This window comes from Gymnoscopelus microlampas, assembly GCF_963454915.1.
Source record: "Gymnoscopelus microlampas genome assembly, chromosome: 12".
Taxonomy (NCBI): domain Eukaryota; kingdom Metazoa; phylum Chordata; class Actinopteri; order Myctophiformes; family Myctophidae; genus Gymnoscopelus; species Gymnoscopelus microlampas.
In genome coordinates, this window is record NC_139949.1 from 19,481,213 (window position 1) to 19,498,017 (window position 16,805).

The 16,805-nt window shown below is 40.8% G+C and overlaps 1 protein-coding gene across 2 annotated transcripts; it reads right to left on the reverse strand.

The window, feature by feature from the left end:
- Positions 1–15,785, reverse strand: proser1 (proline and serine rich 1). 2 transcript variants are annotated; one of them, XM_084073814.1, is made up of 12 exons: positions 15,068–15,785; positions 14,877–14,942; positions 12,516–12,584; positions 10,642–10,736; positions 10,413–10,506; positions 9,083–9,193; positions 8,436–8,534; positions 8,051–8,129; positions 7,525–7,617; positions 4,166–5,402; positions 2,624–2,768; positions 1–2,123 (listed from the first exon to the last, which is right to left on the reverse strand). In XM_084073814.1, the coding sequence occupies exons 1-12, from the start codon at positions 15,110–15,112 to the stop codon at positions 1,998–2,000; spliced, it is 2,259 nt and encodes a 752-aa protein (XP_083929940.1). In that variant the 5' UTR covers positions 15,113–15,785; the 3' UTR covers positions 1–1,997. The 2 variants fall into 2 exon arrangements, with proteins under 2 accessions (XP_083929940.1, XP_083929941.1); XM_084073815.1 differs by lacking the exon at positions 7,525–7,617 and having other exon boundaries at positions 2–2,123.
- Positions 15,786–16,805: the final 1,020 nt, after the last annotated feature.

Below are 16,805 nucleotides of genomic sequence, written 5' to 3' on the forward strand. Positions count from 1 at the left end.
TGTCGACAAAAAGAATGAGACTAACACAGAATTTACGAAAAAGAAGTATATTGCTCACAAATGATACCGTGACAATGTGAGTGAATCTACCGCAAAAAGTCAGTGTACAGTAACTAAATTACAGTAAAAGGTTTTTGTTGTTGTTCAACATGCTGCAAGAGATTATTCAAGAATACAGACAAATCATATCTCAAGTCCATACATGATTTAACACATGAGAATGACATCAATTGTCCCACACAAAAAAAGGCTGCATATGTGCAGCGAAATACTGTCCCTATAGGCTACAGTATTCACAGCATCAACATTTTCAAAAATAATTCTGTAAACATACAAAATATAAATCAAAGTAAGATTTCTCACACAGGTGCTACTGTGTGAGAAATAAAAAGGAAGCACAAATAAACCACTGGACAGAGATACAAAAGTAGGTTTAGGTGACACGGTTGCAGACAAAGAACTTCCCATGTATGTGGTCAAACCGAAAGTCGGGTTCCTTTTTGAAACCGATAGGACTACTGACCTACATTAGATCCCTCTACGCAGCATGCATTCATGGTATGAATGTTTTAATATTGAATTTGCATGATATAAACTAATAAGCCATGACGAGTCACTTAAAATTAACACAAGCCGATCAGACATTAATCAATAACCAATCGAGATGGAATTCATAATGAGAACTTTGTTAATTATTCTCAGGATTTTTTTTTTTTTTAATAAAAGTTACATTACTAATACTAATAAAATAATCGGTCTACTCGTGAATCTTAAACATGGGTGGTGGGAAAAAACTATTAAGGAAACGCCACATAAATGTTGGAAAGGGATAATTACTACTTTAAGCATTTATATCACAATTGAATGAGTGACAAAATGCAGCCAGGTGAGCCATAGTGGTGTTCATTACCAGTATGTGTCAATGGGTAATAGGTCTGATAAGCACTAATTGTATACTTCAACTTTCATGCAACAAAATGCAACCAACAGGTCCAAATGGGTGATTGGTCAGTGCCCAGTGTATTTGCCAGGCAGGCAGTCTCAAAAAACATGTCACTATAGGACAAACCGGGGTCAAATATACCAGGAAAAAGTTTGAATAATTGACGTGGTAATTGACGTTCACTGAAAGACAGGAAAGGACCATCATGACCAATAACGTTGACACATAACTCAGTCAGAAAATCGGTGACACATTAAAAACAATACAGTATGTTATGAACCAAGTAATACCTGTATTTAAGACATTAAAAAACCTGATGTAAAGAACAAAACCTGGACACCTGAGCAATGGTAAAAAAAAAAAAAAAAAGGAAAAAAAAATACAAAATGTGATTGGATGAATCACCTTTCATCCTTGCCCCTACATTCAGGTGGGTTAACATATGGGGAGAGCCCATATGCCTTCTACCCACAATGTGTATAGCCAAACCGTATGGCCAGCCATCTCTTGCGAGTCATTAAGTCCAGCGATAGCTCTGCAGTCAATCAATGATCAGGAAATACAGGGCTGTTTTATAGGACTGGGTAACACTGTTAACTCATGATGTTCCCATGTCACACCTTCAAATTGAGTGTTTAAAAAAAATCTACAGGCGTTTCATGAACACCAGGATGAAGGCCAAAGCCTTCCAAACATGGTGGCCTTTAGGCAGGGTGAAACACACTATGTGGAATAAAATGGATAATTCTACGCCTACAAAACAAGTTGAAGATTCATATCGTTATTTAAAAAATAAGAAAATTCAATATATATATATATGTATCAGTGATCCTTTAAATGAACGATTGTTCCCGAATGGCAACAGAAAGGGGCTTTGAGAAAGTTCTCTATTCTTTCCATTGTAGTGTTCTTCTTAACAAGGTTATAGACTCTTATTCAATCTACTGTCCAGTGCACTACAACTGCTGAAAAAGGCTGAATGGTGGGGATAGAGTTTGCAAGCGAGAGTTAGTATTTCCAGGGCCAGAGTACTGCAGTGTGTGAGTGAGTCTTCTCACTGCCAGCCCAGCTGGGGATGCATGCCAGGCTGTAGTTGGAAGGGGTTTCCTGGGCCAGGAGGGTAGTTGGTGAAGCCGTTGGGTTGAGGAGGAAAACTCTCCAATGCAGACGCAGGATGAGCCTGGAACAAGAACACATGACCATTGCTTGTACATCCCCCAACAGATAAAGACCAATACAGACTAGGGCTGGCCGCCATTTACAAAGGTTCGGCCATTCCCATTCGATGGCGTTTCGAGGGAACCATCATATTATTTATTAATGGGCTTATTAAACACACCTTTTCTGACTACTTAACAACACAGGAGTTTGTCTTCTGTTCCACTTTAAACTGTTAAAAGTTTTAAAGTCAAGACATTTTAGTAGTAGATGTAATACTGTAAGCTATTCCACAAAAGCTAAGAATATGTAGATACAGTTGCATATTGTTTAGACAGATGCTTGGTTTGACGTTCACCTGGTTTCCTAGTGACTTTGTAGTATGACATAGTTATATTTGCACTCTATTCATATGGCCTTTTAACCAGTCGCTCGTTGTCTAGGGTTCATATCACTTAAGTCGACCTAGATGTGAGCATCTGCAAATTGCCTAAATGGTCAATTGTGTGTGTATGCTTATACCTGCAGCAAAGCAGACTGCATGGCGGGGTTGTGGAGGCCACTAAGGGTAGCCGGGGAGGCAGAGGGAGAGAAGCTTGGTACCCCGGCGAATGGTGGCAAGCCAGGGAATCCGCCACCACCTGCAGGCTGGAGACCACCGCTCAACCTGGAAACACAGTAATTATACTATCAGCCAACATGCAGTAGAACACATGTAATAGTCTTACAAATGTAATTTTTTATCTGTAGCTGCCCAGGGTGGGAAAATAGATATATTAGCTACTAGGTAACTCTGGCGCCATCACTTTTAATTGTGTAATGTCCGAGTTGTAATAAACAATACGTTAATGCAAATATTTGTCTAATTCTGTTTATTTCCCAGTTCCATTCCTGTAACGAATTGTAGCATCCTGAAAGTACTTTGAACACCCATATTGCCTGAATCAGATCCCTTCTGCTCTACGTTTGCTTGTAATGTATTACTAAATCAAAGAACTTGAAGCCATGAACTTGCATTTGTGTTGTTTTAGGTTGGTCTTTTCATTCAAATGCCTAAAATGAACACATATAAGTTTATGTCACTGTACATATTGTTCATATGCAGGAAGAAAACTATCTATTATTGGTTGTAGGAAAAGTCAACAAAAGGTGTGTCTGGTGCTTGCAACACTTGGGTTTGACAAGATTAACATTATGGTACGTATATGGCTGTCATAAATCATCTTGCCCAATAGTCACTTGCTAGAGACCACTCCTGCTTTCAGAACATCCAGCTTATAGGCAGCTGCAATATTTAGACCGCAGACCACCCTTTGATATTGGTGAACCTGCATGAACCCAAGCTGCACCAAGGCTTCCCTTTAGTTGTTGTTTTAACTGCTTATGGAACTATCCAAGTCAAGGCTAAGACCTTACATTGTAATACAGTGACACAGGTGGACTTTGAACATTGCCAGTGAAGCATAGCTACCTACACTAACACCATAAAATACAAGATGGAAACATTTATCACCTCACTGTTTCCACTAAGCAGGCGTGAATCACAGTCATGGGATCTAAGGAACCCTTTGATAATTCTGAACCTTATTCCACTTTCTTCTCATATGACTGGAGAGATAAGCCAATGTAACTGTTTATATAACTGGGATACAATGGCCTGAATTGATGTACTCTCTTTATGCACAACTGTAAAGCACTTTGTAACTGTTTTGAAAGGTGCTACATAAGTAAATGGTTATTATTATCATATAAAAATCATTTGTTGCTACACTCCTTTCTGAGACTTTCATGTAAATGATACTACGTACAGACTGTAGACAGTCTTAAAAGATGAACAAAGAAACAACCTCCCCTTTGACCATAATATACACATGACGGCCATTTTGCTCTTTCATCACACTCGTGGAAAACTCCACCCTGTGTCATGTTTCCCCCGCAGCGTGATTAATGACCATACTCCCACGGTGGCCATTTGCTCTTATGTCACACTGGGGTATCCCACCCCAAAGCGAGTGGTCGCCATGTGATTATGCTCAATAAAAGCCTATTCCCTCTCTGATGTACCCCGGTTGGAAGTTGGAGCTGAAGGCAGATGCAAACCCTGGTAGAACAGGCGACGACGATGGAACACCAGCTGCAGCTGCCGCCGCTGCTACGGCCGCCGCCTGCAGTGGGGCAACAGACCCTACAGACTGCACAGCGGACCCTGGCAGTCCCATGAAGGAAGACAACACCGGGCTGCCGGCGCTCGGACCTCCGGAACCCCCGAAACCTGGGAAGTTGGCATGGCTCAGTCCAGGGGGCAAACCGGAGAATAGAGATTGGGAGGTGAGGCCCAGCCCAAAAGGGGAGGCTGTGCCAGGGTACATGGAGGTCTGCGGGTGTGTGGCAAGGTTGCTGGTGGAAGCCATAGAGGAGATGGAGGAAGGAAGGCTGCAGGGTGGGAGAGAGTTAGACATGGTGGGGAAGTGGGAGAGGCTGGGGTAGTGAGAGGTAGCTGGGCTAGCAGAGAGGGCTTGGAGGGCAGCAGCGGGGCTGGACATAGACCTCTGCGGGGAGCCTGAGGGGTGAGATAGAGCCAGGTAACGGTCCAGGGCAGCCTGACTTGCACCCTGCATCACCAGAGAGCTAACACAGGGTGTGCCGGCGCGAGACGTGCCCTTGAAGGCAGATGGCACAGGGCTGCCATGTCTGCTCAGGGCGGCTCGCTGCTGCTCACTGTAAAGGGCCCCAGCCTGTGCAGAGTGGGCTGGGGAGGGTTTGGGGCTAGGGCCCGGGGTAAGAGGCGCAGCGGGAGTGTGGGACGAGGTTCCGGAGGGGGTGTAGCTGCGGATGACCGACCCGGAATGCTGACCGCCAGGGAAGCCCGGTCCCAGATGGGGGTCTGTGGAGTGTGGGAAGCCTTTATGTTGGCCAGAGTTAGAGTTGGGCTGGGGTAGCGGGTCTGGAATGCTCCGAGGGGTAGAGGGCGTCCCTGATCGAACGTGGAAAGGAGATGCAGGAGTCCCGCAAGGCGTGCCTGAGGGGGTGTGGGCTTTTATGACGGATGGAGGGGCGGAAGTTGCGTGGCCGCCGGGGGTCGGAGGGCCCCCCTTGATGACGGAGGGGGATGGAGCGGGGGAGGGACTGAGGTTCTGGGAGGGTACCATGCCGGGGAAAACTGGGGTGATGGGAGTGGAGGGAGGAGGCTGGGCTTGGGAGGCCTGATGAGATGCAGGGGTAGAAGGAGTAGAGCCAATGAGGAGAGGTCCACTGTTGACTCCGGGGGTGGCGTTCTGAGCATTGCCTGGTTTATTGTAACCTGTGGGGGAAGGGGGAACCAGAGTTAAAGAATACATCTCAACCTGACATAATAAATACATCAAAGGACCATACCGGTTGTTACAGTATTCTTGACACTACCACCGACCATTTTTCTAGTTTTTATTTTTTTAGGAGGCCAATGTTTCCGATTAATTTCTTAAATGGTATGAAAATGTACTTGCAGGAACTTGAAATGTGCTTGAAATAGGCAATACTATACACTAAATGCACTGTGCAGTTGTTTTTTCAAAGTCACATTAACGTTGTGTTTACTGCATTTTAAAGAGCAAACTGATTTGAAAAGTTTATCTGAAAATAACTGGAGAAAATATTGATTTATGAAATGAATTAACATGTCTGTGACATAATAACTGCACAATTTTGTTTCGTTTTGCAAGTTTTGACTCAATTAGTCAGATAATTCAGTAGTTTTTAATGACTTTGGCCCAAATGTAAATGTATGACAATCACACCCTCAAATAATTAAGCAATTAGCACGAAAATGGTCTATAGACCGGTTTCCCGAACATAGGTGGCCGAAGCAGTGAGTAGACAATGACCTGTATTTTGATCAGTATGGTTCTTTGAGAGGAAATCAGACATGTTTTCATTGTATTGAAACCAGTTGAGAAATTCTGGTGTCTGGTGTTTTTTGGTCTTTGCAGATCAGCTGTGATATTATCCAAACCAAAGTTCATTTCAATACTTTGGTTAGATCCCAGTACACCAAAGAAAGTGATCAAAGAGAGAGCGAGAGAGACAGCAAAAATGAATAGCCACTTAGCCAATGAGCTTCCCTAATTGCAACTCCTAATTGCAACTTGTGGGGAAATCCAGCAGTTTTCAACATCGAAGGATACCCCATGAACTAACCAAGATATCTAACTAACCATTTAAGTACCAAAGGCTGGACTACTAGACTCCATTAACCACTTTAACCCCGGTGTCTCAAATGTGGATATGTCATTATAGGCTAACATTATTTAAAATTTAACAGATCTAAAAGTGTACTGTATGTCTAATACCTAGAGCCGTGAGTAAGAACATTTATTTCTGCGCTGTAGACCAACTATATTTCTGAAGTTTGCAAGATCACGTAAGATTTCAGTTTGCCTAAAAGTCACACTTTGAGTGTGTGCACTCTAATTCACATTTAATAGGTGTGTTAGTCTCAGGAACTTTGAGAAATATCCCCAATAAATGAAAAAAAGTGTATGCTCCACTATTAACTGTGAAACGATTCATTTCAATTTTGAAAACTGGTGGGACTGCTCTTTAAAACAAAAGGTTATTCCAAAGCGATGCATGTTAAATGCCTGCAACAAGATTGACAATTGTAGTATTAAAGGAGGAGTTCACCCAAAAAATGACTTATTTTCTATCAATTGCACACCCTATGAAGCCTTGAATCCATGGATTCTTTTTTGTTTTTGTCACATTCCTAAGCTAATAATTTGATTCCCGTCTCCTACCGGCTAATGTATCCGGTAGGAGACACAAAGTAGATTATTTGTGTCTCCTACCGGAAATACACCCGGTCATCAAATTATTGGCTTAGGAATGCCACAAAAACAAAAATAAATCCATGTATTCAAGGCTTCATGGGGTGTGTAATTGATAGAAAATAAGTATTTTTTTGGGTGAACTCCTCCTTTAAGGAATATACAGGCTACAGCTTCAAGCATGATTCCAGGGAGAAAGATTAATTAAATGAATCAATGAAATGAATCACATTAGTTTGAAATCATTCCTACACGGCAAAATACAGAGCTTTGCTCACAATTTTGTGGTGTAGTCAAAGACACTATGGGGCTACACAGTAAACTCCTCAGTGTTATCTATCCATTTGTAACTCTGATACGTACAAATGTAACCAATTAGACCCGTAACTGAGGGTTTTACTGAGTAGGTCGGTCACAATGAACCCAATCTATCTCTACTCCTGCAGCTAACAGACCAGCAGCTGGCTCATTCTTCACCTCATGAAGGCAGTGCATTGGAGAAGCACGGTTGAGTAGCATGCCAGGCAGTTAGGCAGCAAGCTTAGGAGTGTATTTGCTTTTGCAAGCACGCACACACACACACAGCCGCGCACAGCTGCATATGTTGCTATATCGTACCTGCTACTTTGTGGGCGTAGCTGTAAGGGGGTGGAGGCACGTTGGCCGTAATAACCCCTCCCACAGACACAAGGCCTGCATTGTTGTATGCACCTGAGTAGCGGTTGCAGACATCAACAGTGCCCATCACACACAAACACACACACACAAACACAAACACATGCGCACACTTGAGGGACCGCACACACTCTACACCGCAGTGCTAAACCATACCTCAACCCAGCTTAGATGGCAGTGGCAAAAATTGACCATGTGCCATGACAAAAACATCAACCCTATTGTACCACTTTGTATCAATATTTGTAATTATCACAGTCGTTTAGGAACAACAGTACAATCAAATGGCATAATAAATTACACATTCATAAATAATAACTCATTTGTCTAACACTGCTTTTACTGCAACATCTGTTCCCTGTCTATAAACTTAGTGCTGCTCAATAGGTGTGCATGCGCACGTGTGTGTGTGTGTGTGTGTGTGTGTGTGTGTGTGTGTGTGTGTGTGTGTGTGTGTGTGTGATCTTACTTGGTGCGATGGTAGCATGAGGTCGGCAAGGTGGGATGGGGTAGGGTACAGGCCGGTGGGGGTTGTAGGTCGAAGGAAACTAGAGAAGTGAAAACGAACATGATGATGTAACCCGTTTTTCAGGCAGTAGTAGAGCCAAAATAAAGTTAGGAACATCACGAAGGAAGTTAAGACCAAATAATACGTATAGTAGATATGTAATAGTATATGTAATTAAAGCGGGACAGCAGATATCAAACCTTTACAGTGGGATTTAGTCACTGTGCCCTGAAATTTGTATATGTTGGTCCAAGTTCATAGCAGTGGCATGTCTCAAACAAAGGGGGGAAAAAAACATTGGGAATGAAAATTTGTCATAGAGAGAGCTCCCCCTGGAGGTGCTTACAGGTTTGAACGGTCCAATGATCCGGGCTGCTATTCCTTTCCCCTCCATACTAGGAGGGTCCTCTTTCTTGTCTCCTTCTTTCTTTACAGGTGGGATTCCCTTTGAACACACAAGAAAAAGTTAACACATGCATTTTTTGTTTAGCGCCGTCCTCAGTGTACTGATGGGTTTGAAAAACGTCCTACTATTTGTTATACACGTTTACTTTCAACCGTGTGTAACTAATCAAACTAAAACCACACACTCCTCTTCATAGTTCGAGTAACATTTAATTGTGCACCAAGGTTTTGGCTATGAAGCTTTTATCAGGTAATGGAAAGCAACCAGGATATAAACTCATCAACAGGTGATACTAATTAGATAAGATAACCAATATAACCTCTCTCCAATATCATACAGATAGTTCATGGTATATGGACAGAAAATATTAAATATACATGAAAGATTACTTCATCGTATGACGATGTCTCATGCCGAAAACATCAGAACTACAAGCTTGGCTGTTTCTGGTGCGGGACACCATCATACGTACTTTAAATATAAATCAGGCTTCAGTTTCCGGCAGTACTTTGCTTAGAAAGCTATCTGATATATTTGTTTTCTTTTGTCAGACAGAAACTCACGATTGGCACAAAACTAGTACTTACAGGGAAAGTGCCGCTGACCAGGCTGGGTCTTCCTTTGGGGTAAGGATTCCCTGGTATCATTCCACATGAGGAGATCATTGCAACAGGAGCCTTGCAGCCAACCTTACACACCTTCCGTACAGAGACACACACATAAACATCAATACTATGTAAAAAATAAAATGTAATAACTTTGTGGACATTATTATGGGTCCTAAAAAAATTGGTTGTTTTCGAGAAATTGCTGTGTTAACCCATTACAACCAGGAAAGCATCTGTGTCATTTTAGATTTGAGCTACTGTATATAGCAACAGACAACTCTTAGGATTTAGAACAGTGGCTCAGAACAGAAGTTCTCAAAAATAGCAGATATACAAGCTCATACATCTACTACTATTATTGAAAATATTTGAAAAACATTTGCAAGTGAATAATTTTGCATTTTTTAACACAAATCTTCTCTTCTGGGGGTCCCTGGCACAAAACAAAAAGAAAACTGAACTACTACTGAACATTCTAGTAAAGTACGCCAAATAGCACCAAATGATTTCAATTCAATTCAATTTTATTAAAGTGTCAAATCACAACAAGTTGTCTCAAGACACTTTACATGTAGAGAAGAGACCCGACAATCCCACCCTGAACAAGCAATTTTTGCGACAGTGGCAAATGATAAAATGATAAAATAAAGACCAAGTAGTAAAAGGGTGTCCTGAGCTGAGGACATGGTTGTTATAAATATTATACAGTATTATAGGCTACACAACAGCATGTCTCTTTCACACACCTCCTTCCATCCAGACAAATTATTTTTAAATCTGCACAAATTGCGCGTTGTCAAGTTGATACCACAGGTGTTTTCCAAAGTAACCATGTTAATGACGATGTACGGTAATGCTACTCACACACACTCACACTCACTAAATATACACATGCATGTCATGTCAGGTCCACCGATCGAATTGTAGGCCTACATGTAGGCTACACATGAACAACAACTATTTAATCGGTTCAGACTCAGGCCTCACAGATGCGCAGCACACGCTAAAACTAAAAGTTAGTTAGTTTAATGCGTCTTTTTAGAATAAAATGCGAATGACGCACAGCTAAAAACATCACTGCATGCATTTGAATTTGAGATAATCACACAGGTTGAACTTGACAATAAACTGTACTCCGAGAGCCAGACATAACAAGTAGACTTATCTGTTATGTTTGTTTCTTGGGATGGTGTATGTTTGAGATGGAGTCGAGATGATCGCACAGGTTGACAATGAATTGTACACAGAGATTCAAATTGTTATAAGTAGTTTCTCTTTTGCACATGTGGGTGTGTGAGCATGTTATTACCTGCTCAAGGATCCTCTTGGCTCGTTTCTTCTCTGACATGTGAATACGAAACAAATCCTCTACAGGACGGTAATTCTGAGCATCCGATATGTTCCTGTTTGTGAAAAAAAAAGATCCCACAGTCATCAACCAATCGATACCGATCAATCACTCATTACAAAGTCATAACATTTAACAGCATTATATGAAGTGTTGGAGAAAGCCTAGATGAGCTTTAAAATGTACTCACAAAGCTATGAGTTCCAGGACCATCAGCTTGTCCTTTGAGAATGTGAAGCAGTTTAGGATATTGGCAACTTTGGTTGTAGTGATCGCAACCATTTTCTGTGGTGGAAGGAAAAAGTATTTACTAAAATGTGTCGGTTAAAACTAACAACAAACATTAGATTTTTATTTTATTTTTTATCTGCGCTAGGCTGAAGGCCGGGGAAAGATTATGTTTTTGCCTGTGTGTGTGTGTGTGTGTGTGTGTGTGTGTGTGTGTGTGTGTGTGTGTGTGTGTGTGTGTGTGTGTGTGTGTGTGTGTGTGTGTGTGTGTGTGTGTTTGTGTCCGGAGCTAATCTTGCAAACCACTGGAACAATCAGTGCAGAATTACAGTTTCTCAGACTGTAGCCATGTTCACCACAAGGGTGCGTCCTTTTGCCTTTACTCTTTATTATGTACACAGAGGAATGCAGGAGATCTCAGGGAGACAGCTATCTGGTCAAATTCTTGGACCTCACTACGCTGCAGTTCCTTTCTCTGAGGTTCAGAATCAGACCCCGCAAATGATCTCAATTACTTTATTTCCTGGGATGAAAACAACTTCTTGGACTCCAATGTGTCTAAAGCCAAGACACTATGGATTATTAATTTTGATGCAGCCAAAGAGTGCATCATACACAATGTAAAAGTGTGGAAACTGTCTCATCATACAAATACTTTTGATGACCATCTTATATTACATGTGAACACTGATGCTTCATAATAGCATCAATCATTGAGTCTTCAGAGCTTTTATTTGCAGATTTCACAGCATCATGCCAAAACATAAGAACAGCCTGAACAGCATTGTCAAGATCTGTTCTAAAATTAATCTAAGATTATTGGACTGAAACACAAGAGGCTGAGTTCTTTCAGTAACCAACAAATCTTCTGGAAAGCTGCAAGTACTTCGGCTTATCCTTGACAGCATGTAAAGTTCTCAGTTGTCATCGTTATATTTTTCATTCTAAATTGTTTCTCCCCTCGGCAATACAACTTGCTGAGGGGAGTTGTATTGCCGTAGTGCAGGGGGTTTCAACTGATTGTGAACCAGGGACCACCACCCTGATTAAGAATCAACCTGGGGACCACTGTTGTGTTGGGTGAGATTAGAGCTAAGATTAGTGCTTTGCTAACACTTGCTACTGTATGCATGCATTCCATGATACATCCAACTGTTTCTCAACCAGTGGTCCATGGACTACTCAGACACATGCAATTATATGGCCACATTTCCTAATAATGATGACCCCATCAGGCAATCCGGTACACTTCCCCTTCTTGAGATTCTAACTCCCTTTTCTGTGGAATTTCTTGACCTCCGACTTCTCAGAAACTGACAACATTGACATGTCATCATAGGTCACCAGATCGATAATATGCACTGTTCCATGGAACAAGAAGAAAAAAACAAATTGCAACATGGTCAGGAACCACATGCAATACCTTCAGGGATCACAAGTGGTCCACGGACCACCTGTTGAAAACCCCTGCCGCAGTGCATTGTACGCAAAACATTGCACAAACTGTTGCACAAATTCTATTTTCCCCTGCAGTTTCCTTGCGTCCTGACGGCTGCACCCCACAACTGACTGAGCCCTGGGCAGTGGGTACTGGGTAGGCAACCTGGCCTGGTGAATATCTGCGCTCCAAAGAGCTCACCGTTCTAGTTTTTTTTTGTTACTTTTTTGTTACCTTGTTACTGGTGGGAATGTTTACGATCGTTTTGTTCCACATTTATATCCTTTGAGTATTGTTTGTATCATATGTTGTATGTTACTGTAATTCTCTGTTAACAAGCTGCTCAAAATGAATTGCCCATATTTGGATTAACAAAGTTGAAACTTCACATTACTCACATGTTGAAAAGCTTTTACAGCTTTAATCTGAGGTTCTGCCCATGAGAAATACTTCAGTATCTCTGTAACCTGTAGGTGTTGGAAAAAAGTATAAACTTCAGTGATGTTGCTAGGTTTTCAATGTAATGGGTCCTGGGATGCAAGGGTGGTCTTTTAGATGGGTCCCAGGGACATTTTATGGGTCCCCAATTACACGTCCCCCCCCCTATCGTTTTCTTTGATCTCTCCAATCTCCATATCTTCTATGCGTGTGTGACTGTGTACATTATATCCTGATGCAGTGGATCTCAACCTTTTCAGGCAGCGACCCCCCAAAATAATCATATTTTAACTGGGGACCCCCCACCCTGAGGAATTAGGAGTTGAGGCACTTAATTTAGTTTGATTCAGTTCCACAGATACATATTGTGAAAATAGCAGATCTAGATCAGTGCGACCCGTTCCTGCTTTTCAAGACCGATACCGATATATATACATATATTAAAAAATCATAAATATATTTTTTCAAATGTATATGATTCTGTAGTATTAGCACACCTTATGGTAAGAAATACTAGTAGTGGGCAACAGGTGGATTTAACATACCTTTGACCAATAGAATACATTTAATCATAGAACCTTTTAATCATTATTATTATTTTATTTTGTATTATTTATGAATGTAGAATTTATTTTTACTATTTATTGTGTAGACTGAAAACACTGGCTTACAGTGGAAGTATTGGCAAATAAAGAAATAGGAATTCAAGAAATAATGAAGACAAATACTGACAATGCCTATGAACATTGGCTTGCAGTTATTGCACATAGTCAACATGCAATAATACTATTAGGCTTGTCATTGAGAAAGGAAAATAAAGTTGTCTTTTTGAGGAGAAGTGGAACCTTATAAGTCACTTTAAGTTTAGCATGAGGGAGAGGGTCTACCCTCTTCAGGGAATTAATTGTTATGATATCTCTAAGCTACAGAAAACATCCAGTTGCCTATTAAACATACACAAGACACAGACGATAGACAACCGGTTACTTACAGCTGCCATTAATTAGTGCTTTTGTTTGCCTTTGTGGTCAAATCAGGGTCAAATGCATAGGATCAACGAGCCATCGTTAACCTGCTAATGTTACACAGCTGATTGGCAACATGCATTAATCCACCACATACATCACTCTGATCTCCAAGCAAGTGGGAGAACACTCTAAAATCGGGGATTTTACTTTGGCTGGTCAATTTAAGATGACAACAGCAACAGAGATTAGTAGTAGACCTGTATGTATGATGATCAGTTATTATTCCAGACAGTGGTCTATCCAAGACGTTTTAACACGTTTAAGAGCAGGTCCTCATGCCGTCTCTCTCTCTCTCTGTGTGTGAGTAGCGTAGACTAACAGCGAGGGGCTGTGCTGCTGCTTCTGCCACACAACGCCGTTTAACCGAGTTATACTTCTCCAGTACAACGGTGTCTAACCGGAGAGTTATACTTCTCCACCAACGGTGCCTAACCGAGAGAGTCCATGTAGATCACAGCTGACAAATATTATATATTATCGGAGCTAATCGGAGCTGCGTCCCATGGACGCACTAGAGTTGTCATGAATGCGTCCTTTCGCAATATGGTGCGTCAGCGACGCAGGACGCAGGCCTACGAGCATTTATAGTTGTAATACACTAGTTTTTGTCACACTAGTCTCTCTCACTCTGTATCATGTTTGTCATGTTCCTAATACCATTTAGCTAAGGGTTGTTTTCCAACAATTCTTCCCCCTGAATATATTTTCCTACATTGTTGTCTGTCTGGTGGGAATCAAATCTTTTATAAAATGTTGTCTTTAAAAAACACACTACTGTACATGACCTCTTACTCACACTAATGTATGTTCTTTATGCTTTGACACAATGGTAAACTCTAATCGCTGGTTATGCAATTAATTTTGATATACACAGTTACACAGTCATGTAATATGTAATAGTGGAGAGCATTCAAATGACACAAAAATTGTATTCAATAGTTAAAGAATGGCTGGAAAAAATGCATACAAGTCAGTGTAGAAGTTCTTGTTTGCGATTATCTTATTTACCCATGGTGCTATAACAACAACACTACATTCAATAAGATGACAGTTCAACAATGTTTTACACTGGGACTGTATGCATAAACAAACAACAGAGCAGTGGTGACTAGTCCATTAAAGCCGGGAAAGCTTCTGTGTCATTTTAGATTTTTGGCTATTCAGAAATAGCAGATATACAACTTAAGCTCACAAGCTTGTACATCTGCTATTTTTCAACATTTTTTAAAGATCTTGTGAGAACTAACTTATTTAGAAGGCATTTTGTAGGCTAGTGCAATGATATGAACTAACCTGCTCACTGGAGAAATACCCGTGCACCTGTTCTATTGCCTTGACCCGCTGGTCTGTCAGGACACACTGGAACACAACATAGAAGACATGTACATGTCATCAGGCAGCTCAAATCATTAGCAAAATGTTTGGAATCGACTGTCAGCATCTGTAAATAATCTCTGACTCAAGACAATATATTATCGTTTTACCTTTTTGATTTCGTCCAAGACGATGTCAAACGATTTCTTATCCATGTTTGATGATTTATTTGCTACACCGACATCCACTTGATAAATACACTATTTCAACACTATGTAATATTTCATATAGAGACTCGAAAATATGTACAACCAAAAAAATGACTTATTCTGTATATTGGTAAATTGATAGCTATGTAATGAAGCATCATGTTAATTTAGAGCCGTCTGCGAATTGGGATTAGATCATAACACTAAATAAATTATCTATAAATAACTATCTACAGCAGCATCCAGTCTGCCTGCAGCTATAACAACAAGTAGTATTCAGATTACTATTATTAACTAGTATTCAGATTACTATGATTGAATATTGTTACTATTACTATTAATAGGAGTATTCAGATTACTGAATATGCACTAAATACACTAGATAAACTATCTATGCACAACCATCTGCAGCAGCAGCATCCAGTCTGACTGCAGCTATAACAACAAGCTAGCAGCTACAGCTATAACAACAAGCTAGCAGCTACAGCTATAGGCTGTAGTTTAACGCACAGTCCCACGAAGGGAGAATAAAATACACACGCAAATAAGTTACGCACCAATTCATGTAATTAAATTAGTTAAGTGTTATAATTCATACGACGACTCTAAAAATATGTACCAAAAGACAAATTCATTCAAAGTCCCCCACATAAAACGCTACGAAACACTAGCGAGCTAGCTTAGCCTCGGCTAGCGTTTCTATTGACAGCTGGCGTTGGTGACCAGTGTTGCCAGATTCTGCAAGAGAAACAAGCAACTAGGTCTATGAAAACAAGCCCGAAAGAAGCAACTACGGCTAATTGAAAATAGCAGATCTACATGCTCACTCAGATCTTGTAGATCTGCTATTTCTTTTTTTTTATCTTGAAAAAAAAAGTGGAATATTTTATAAACATTTTAACAACACAAATCTTGTATGGGGCCGGGGGTCCCTGGTACAAATGCACATTAATTTGGGGGGTCCTTGCCATGAAAATGTTTGAGAACCACTGGTTTAAACAACATAAGGAAGCAAGCCCAAATAAGCAACTACACTTTAGAAACAAGTTCAAAACACCGCAACCCGCAAACTAAACTACCAATATTTTACAAGCGACTTTACAGAAACAAAGCCCAAAGTCGCGTATAATAAGCGGACATGGCAATCCTAAAGGTGACGTAAACAACATGGATGGACCCCCCTGGGGCACCGTGTAGGAGGCCTGTAAAAAAAAAACATATTGCTGTTATTTAAGGCAACTTCCTTGGTGGTGAAAGATACAGTTTGGTTAATTTAACAAACAATGCAATACATTAATCTATATTATATATTGTTTGAGACATAATAGAACGTTTTGTTCGTATATTTCCCGTTGAGTTTTTTTGTGTGCAGGCAGGCAGTATCATGCTTAATTTATGCTTCAGCGTACGACGGTGTAGCGTCTGATGAAAATACCCGATCTACAAGCTCACAATTCACCGCATCTGCTACGCGTTGTGAGCTTGTAGATCGGATATTTCTGGCGCGCGACACCGTCGTACCCCCAGGCTCGTATATTTTGGGACAGTACAGGAACAGTGTTGCCATATCCACTTATTATAAGCTTGTTTTTCTTTAAAGTTGCTTGTAAATATTGGTAGTTGCGGGTTGCGTTTTTTTGGGGCTTGTTTCTAATGTGCACTTGCTTACATTTTTTTTTAATTATTATTATTATTATTT

Coding starts and splice junctions, on each gene's coding strand:
- proser1 (XM_084073814.1), bottom strand. CDS start 15,112: ATGGATAAGAAATCGTTTGACATCGTCTTGGACGAAATCAAAAAG. Junction 10,507..10,641: donor GTCCTGGAACTCATAGCTTT/GTGAGTACATTT, acceptor TTTCACAAACAG/GAACATATCGGATGCTCAGA. Junction 8,535..9,082: donor TGGTCAGCGGCACTTTCCCT/GTAAGTACTAGT, acceptor GTGTGTTCAAAG/GGAATCCCACCTGTAAAGAA.